The 6580-nt window shown below is 45.7% G+C and overlaps 2 protein-coding genes across 2 annotated transcripts; both read left to right on the forward strand.

Moving 5' to 3' along the window:
* Positions 1 to 12: 12 nt before the first annotated feature.
* Positions 13 to 744, forward strand: LOC136531887 (senescence-specific cysteine protease SAG39; the record flags this gene model as incomplete). Its single annotated transcript, XM_066524551.1, has 1 exon — positions 13 to 744. A coding segment is annotated over one exon (600 nt), but the record flags the coding sequence as incomplete, so codon positions are not given.
* Positions 745 to 5024: 4280 nt separating this feature from the next.
* On the forward strand, positions 5025 to 6272 carry LOC136531888 (senescence-specific cysteine protease SAG39-like). The gene is made up of 2 exons (XM_066524552.1): positions 5025 to 5466; positions 5573 to 6272. The coding sequence occupies exons 1-2, from the start codon at positions 5031 to 5033 to the stop codon at positions 6157 to 6159; spliced, it is 1023 nt and encodes a 340-aa protein (XP_066380649.1). The 5' UTR covers positions 5025 to 5030; the 3' UTR covers positions 6160 to 6272.
* Positions 6273 to 6580: the final 308 nt, after the last annotated feature.

Below are 6580 nucleotides of genomic sequence, written 5' to 3' on the forward strand. Positions count from 1 at the left end.
GTTGAAACATAACAATCAATTGCAGGCTGCTGCTGGGCGTTCTCAGCCGTCGCAGCCACAGAAGGCATCGTGAAAATCAGCACCAGCAAGCTCACCTCCCTCTCGGAACAAGAGTTGGTGGATTGCGATGTCCATGGTGAGGATCAAGGCTGTGAGGGTGGTTTGATGGACGATGCTTTCAAGTTTATCATCAAGAACGGCGGCCTAACCACGGAGTCCAGCTATCCTTACACGGCTGCAGATGGCAAGTGCAAGAGTGGATCAAATAGTGCTGGAACCATCAAGGGCTTTGAGGATGTGCCGGCAAACGATGAGGCTGCCCTGATGAAGGCTGTGGCGAACCAGCCCGTGTCGGTGGCAGTGGATGGTGGAGACATGACATTCCAGTTCTACTCTGGTGGTGTGATGACCGGCTCATGCGGTACTGACTTGGACCATGGGATTGCAGCCATTGGTTATGGACAGACCAGTGATGGCACCAAGTACTGGCTGATGAAGAACTCATGGGGCACGACTTGGGGGGAGAATGGTTACCTGAGAATGGAGAAGGATATTTCAGACAAGAGGGGCATGTGTGGCCTAGCCATGGAGCCTTCCTACCCCACTGAGTAGGCAGAACCTTCACAAACCTTAAGATCGTACATATACAGTTAGACGGAATAAAGCGATGCTTCTAATCCTTTTTACTATGTATATAAGCTGGTTCACATGTGTTTGTAATTTGTCTTTCAAATTGATCTTCTACATGTATCAACTATTCTATATTTACTAAGAAAATATGTAATGTGCTGAATGTGTAATCATTAATCATGAATACCTGCTGGTTATTTTCTTGGGCCGAGAATATTCAGAAAAAGCCAAGGCCAACACAAAGTATCATTGCTGATGGGGTGCAATGGGAACTAATTATAATTTGAACAAGAATAAGTAGGAACCTAACCCTATAATTTTAGTTCAAAAATCACATTAGCCTATCATTCTAGTCAAGACGTCATACCCTACATTCTAGGTGTAACATTAAGCTACACAATGAGCAAGCTATTGGACATTGCAAGATGGTAAATATTCATTTGATGAGGAAAAGTAAAGACTCCTACAATCACCAAGAACTCTTCCCAGCACTTGTTGGAGCACCTCAACAGAGTGTATAGGTCCTTCTTGTGACACTAAGACTGAAGTCCTCATGAATGAAATACACTTGCATCTCTAGATGTGCAGGCTTCCAAACAAGCACAAAAAGCTTCTAAATAACACTCCCACTATCACCAAGAACTCCTCCAATTGCCAAGATTGCCATGGTATTGACAAGCACCAAGAGTAACAAGCCCCTAGCTTCACTTGACCCAAACCCAGCTTAAACTACAGATGGATGTGCACTGCTTGCCAAAATTAACAGAGAACCAAAAGCCGAATCAAAATAACCGAAACCGAAACTGAAAAATTTGGTCCCTACTTTCAGCTAACCAAATTTTACTCAATCAATTCGGTTCTCATCCTCGGTTAACCGAAAAACCAAGGAACCAAAGAAGCCCATAAACAAATATCAACCCATCTAGCCCAACAAAAAAAAACCTATAGTATATAAGCAGCCCAACTCACTTCACGGCCCTCCTAGACGCTGCCTCTCATCTCTTTCTCCCTAGCCGACCGTACCACACTGGAGAACACTCGCTTGCTCACCTATTCCAGTCTCCATCGCTTGGTCGCTCCTCACCTTGGCGTAGAGGGGTGCCCCTACTCCTTCCTCGCCCCGGCGCGGCGCACCCCTGCTCCTTTCCTCCCTGCGGTGGTGCCCCTGCTCCTTCCCTGCCTCGACGCAGCGGTGTGCCCGGCCCGACCCAGACTGGCCCATGACTCAACCCATCAAGCCCGCTAAGTGCCCAGTCAAGCACAATAATAAGGACTAGTTAACATTGACTAACATCCGAACCCACCTGTCAATGACCGCACGTGCTTCAACTAATCAAGAGCTGCCACCTGTCTATCCTTGGTGTTTTATCTCTCCTCTTTATTTTTTTAGAAAATAGAATAATCTTTGAAAATTCGTAGGACCTCAAAAAATATGAAACTAGTGTCCAAATTTTTCTAAAAAAAGGCTCTACATCATAGGCTTGTGTTTGAGTGCATTTGGGTCTTTTGAATTTCACTCAGTTCTTTGTGAAGAATATCTATAGTAGTCGCATATTGTGACCCGCTGTCTCGTTTGATAGTCCCGGAGTAGTTCCAGCCTGACGAGGACTACGAGATGACTTGATCAAATGTGCCACATCCCACCCAACCTCGTAGAATCCGATTAGGCATGATATAGATGCTACAGGTTTATTTTCCACAATATTCTTGTGATAGGTTTCATGGTAGAAATTGTTTGAGCCTATACCTTGCTGCAACCTTACACCAGCATACTCATTGATAGGATAGACACTCGCTTTAGATACACTTGCTATTTACTTCTACTATTATGCATGATATCTGGTGATGTGATACATAGGGTGGACATGCTTGTGTGTGGATTAGGCACTTAGTGCCACTGCTATATGGTTTATACCGTGGATGAGAGATTCTAGTGTGTGTCTCGGGTGTGTGGTGAGGCTTGAATCGACCAGCATGTCTTGTTTGGTCATTCTAAGGACTGATATGTTCTGGGAACCGGTTCATAGGAATCTACACCCATTTGCTCCAAGGGATAAGGGGACGACTGCGGACTAAGCTTGGGCGATGCCAATACTGCTAGGTTGTAGTTGATAGTGTGGGAGGTGAGGGCATTGGAACCTGATCCTTTCTAGGAGCCTATTGCCATTGGCTAGGTAATTATGTTTCATAATCTCAGCGTGCCGATGTTTGATCCAGGGTGCCTCAGGGCTGAGTGGCAGGATGGTATCGTCCCAGTTTGGAATGTAAGCACGGATTAGCCTAGGTGGGGCATCGCCGATGATGGTGTATCTAGTGGATGTAAAACCTCTGTAGAGTTTTGGTTGATCGATCGATACATATGCCGCCTTTTCACGGCTACGGAGCTTTCCTATATTACTACTTCACTTGACTAGAGAGAGGAGTCCCTTCTTTTCTTCCCCCTAGGTAATTGTGTGGATCTGGCGTGAGCCGTTGAGGCAAGACACGAGAGAGTCGTCTTTGCCGCCTAGAGAGAGTGAGAGTGTGGTGAGATGTGTGATATTTGGGATGGGAGAATGTGTGTGGATGAGATGGGTTAAAACTTGTGAATTACTTATCAAATACTAATGAACTACGCTTAGGAAAACTACAACCACAATAGGTTCTTTTGCTCTACCCTTGCATTTCCACTTCCACAAAGCATAGGGTGGGAGCCAGTGGCCAGTACAAACCGTACGGAAAGATTTTTGGCAGGAGGATTAGAGGTGTTCGTCCTGCGCTCAAGTTTGGAGAAGAAGTTGACGCTTCCGCACCTTAGATGTTTCACTCTGATGCTGTTATGGATGTTGTTTGAACTCTGTTATTTCCGCAAAGTGACGATGTAATAAATGTTAAACCTCTCTATTTGTAGTTCTAAGACATATTTTTTTATAGGTTCTAAGACAGGTATTCGATGTATGAACTTGTGATGTTAGCTGTTGATCAATAATGTGATGGAATGATCTTCTGAGACTATCATGTTATAAATCATATATGTGAATTTTCCTTCGTAGAAATTTAGGATCGCTACACCTCCCCCATGCACTCTCCTCTATTCCACGGCTACATGGATCTCGAGTGGCGACGGCGATGGCATGGCGCAGTGCTGGAGCAACGGTGGTGGAGCAGCACATGACCGCACAGCCTCCCATGTGGCAGTTGCGTGGCCTCGTGGCAGAGAAATCCATGGCGAGATTCGGGCAATAGCGTGTCCTCCCCTCTGACAGCCGCGGCTTCATCCTCCCCCCCCCCCCCCCCCACACACACACACAAGATCCAGCGATGGCGGTGGTTCGTCGTCCATGGTGGGACCACCACATGGTGGCGGAGCCCTTTCGACCGATGTCGTGGTGAATCCAGAAATGACGATGGTGGACGTGGCGTGTCTGTGAGTAGCATATGTGACGGTGGCATGTCTACGAGCGGCTCAGCAGCGGCAACAGCATTCCCAGAAGCAGGCCTAGCATCGGGCCTGGGAGTGGGCTCGACGTCGGGCCTAGGCCTTTTTTCATTTTTTAAACGTATTTTCTCAGGCGGTCATTATGACCACCTCTGAAAAATGGATTAACAAAGACATTGACTTGGAGGCGGACGTGTTGCCCGTCTATAGAAACCAAATATGGCCGCCTCCAAAAAATGTTTTAGGTGGTAATGCTAAGTACTTCCCGTGTGTGTGTGTGTGTGTGTGTATATATATATATATATATAAAGATAGTATCTTGCTTATATGTACATTTTAGTAGTACTTTATGAGTAATGTACTAGGTGGTATAATATTTTTTGCAGCACTGAACGTAACTTTGCCGCCGTATGTGTGTATAAAATTGACTGGTTTGAGGTATGAACCTATCCACTGTTCGATTTGAGATCCTTATTTTTTATTTAGGATGACGCCATTCCTTCTATATTGTTACCTTGGTTAGTTCAAATTGAACTTACAAACATTATTGAATACTAGAGGATGAAAGGAGTATTATACTAACCATGTGCTGTCAGTACATTTCTTTTTCCAATTTTTATATGATATATGTTATTGAATGCCTGTGATCAAATGTGGCGCTTATTAATCTCTATTTATAATGCTTTAAGGCAGCAATCCATAGCAGAGCGGCAAATGCACGTCGATCTGGAGCACAAGTAAAATAATATATACCATCTGGCAATACTTCACGTCTACGTACCTGTCCCTTTCCACACAATACAGCGTAGAAGCACCGTACCGTATCGATTCAAACTTACAACTTACAAGAATAATACACGTCTGTAGCTATATATACCCGTACCACCCAGCTCCAATCACCAAATCAATAGGCATAGTGCACAGCAGCAGCAGGCCAGCATCAGCAACCAATTCACAGGCCTGTTCGATCCAGTGATCGACCATGGCTACCCTCAAGGCATCAATCTTGGCAATCCTAGGCTTCGCCTTCTTATGCGGTGCTGCCCTCGCTGCTCGTGACCTGAACGACGACTCAGCCATGGTGGCGAGGCATGAGCAATGGATGGCGCGGTACAACCGCATCTACAAAGACGCCACCGAGAAGGCTCAGCGGTTCGAGGTGTTCAAGGCTAATGTTAAGTACATCGAGTCGTTTAACGCTGGTGAGAACCGCAAGTTCTGGCTCGGCGTCAACCAGTTCGCCGACCTTACCAACGACGAGTTCAGGGCTACCAAGACCAACAAGGGTTTCAAACCTAGCCCTGTGAAGATCCCTACCGGATTTAGGTATGAGAATGTTAGCGTCGATGCGCTTCTGGCGACCATCGACTGGAGGACCAAGGGTGCCGTCACTCCCATCAAGGATCAAGGCCAATGTGGTAAGTACATTTACAAGCAAGACTTGTAGCAACACTATTCTGAAGTACTCCTAAATTAAAGTGCTATATGTTATGACATACGTTGAAACATAACAATCAATTGCAGGCTGCTGCTGGGCGTTCTCAGCCGTGGCTGCCACAGAAGGCATCGTGAAAATCAGCACCGGCAAGCTCACCTCCCTCTCGGAACAAGAGTTGGTGGATTGCGATGTCCATGGTGAGGATCAAGGCTGTGAGGGTGGTTTGATGGACGATGCTTTCAAGTTTATCATCAAGAACGGCGGCCTAACCACGGAGTCCAGCTATCCTTACACGGCTGCAGATGGCAAGTGCAAGAGTGGATCAAATAGTGCTGCAACCATCAAGGGCTTTGAGGATGTGCCGGCAAACGATGAGGCTGCCCTGATGAAGGCTGTGGCGAACCAGCCCGTGTCGGTGGCAGTGGATGGTGGAGACATGACATTCCAGTTCTACTCTGGTGGTGTGATGACCGGCTCATGCGGTACTGACTTGGACCATGGGATTGCAGCCATTGGTTATGGACAGACCAGTGATGGCACCAAGTACTGGCTGATGAAGAACTCATGGGGCACGACTTGGGGGGAGAATGGTTACCTGAGAATGGAGAAGGATATTTCAGACAAGAGGGGCATGTGTGGCCTAGCCATGGAGCCTTCCTACCCCACTGAGTAGGCAGAACCTTCATAAGCCTTAAGATCGTACATGAACATGACGGAATAAATCGACTATGTATATACAGCTGGTTCATACATATGCTTCTATACGTAAATTGTATTTCAAATTGATATCCTAAATGTACTGTACAATTCTATTTATTAAAAAACATGTAATGTGCTGAATGTGCAATGATTAATCATGAATACATCCTGGTTATTTTCTTGGAGCGAATATTCAGAAATGGCCAAGGGCAACACAGAGTATCATGGGCAAATGGGGTGAATTGGGACTAACTAAAATTTATTCAAGAATATGTAGGAACCTAATCCTATAATTGAAGTTCAAAATAACATTAGCCTATCATTCTAGTCAAGACGTCATACCCTACATTCTAGGTGTAACATTAAGCTACACAATGAGCAAGCTATTGGACATT

This window comes from Miscanthus floridulus, unplaced genomic scaffold, assembly GCF_019320115.1.
Source record: "Miscanthus floridulus cultivar M001 unplaced genomic scaffold, ASM1932011v1 fs_471_1_2, whole genome shotgun sequence".
Classification (NCBI taxonomy): domain Eukaryota; kingdom Viridiplantae; phylum Streptophyta; class Magnoliopsida; order Poales; family Poaceae; genus Miscanthus; species Miscanthus floridulus.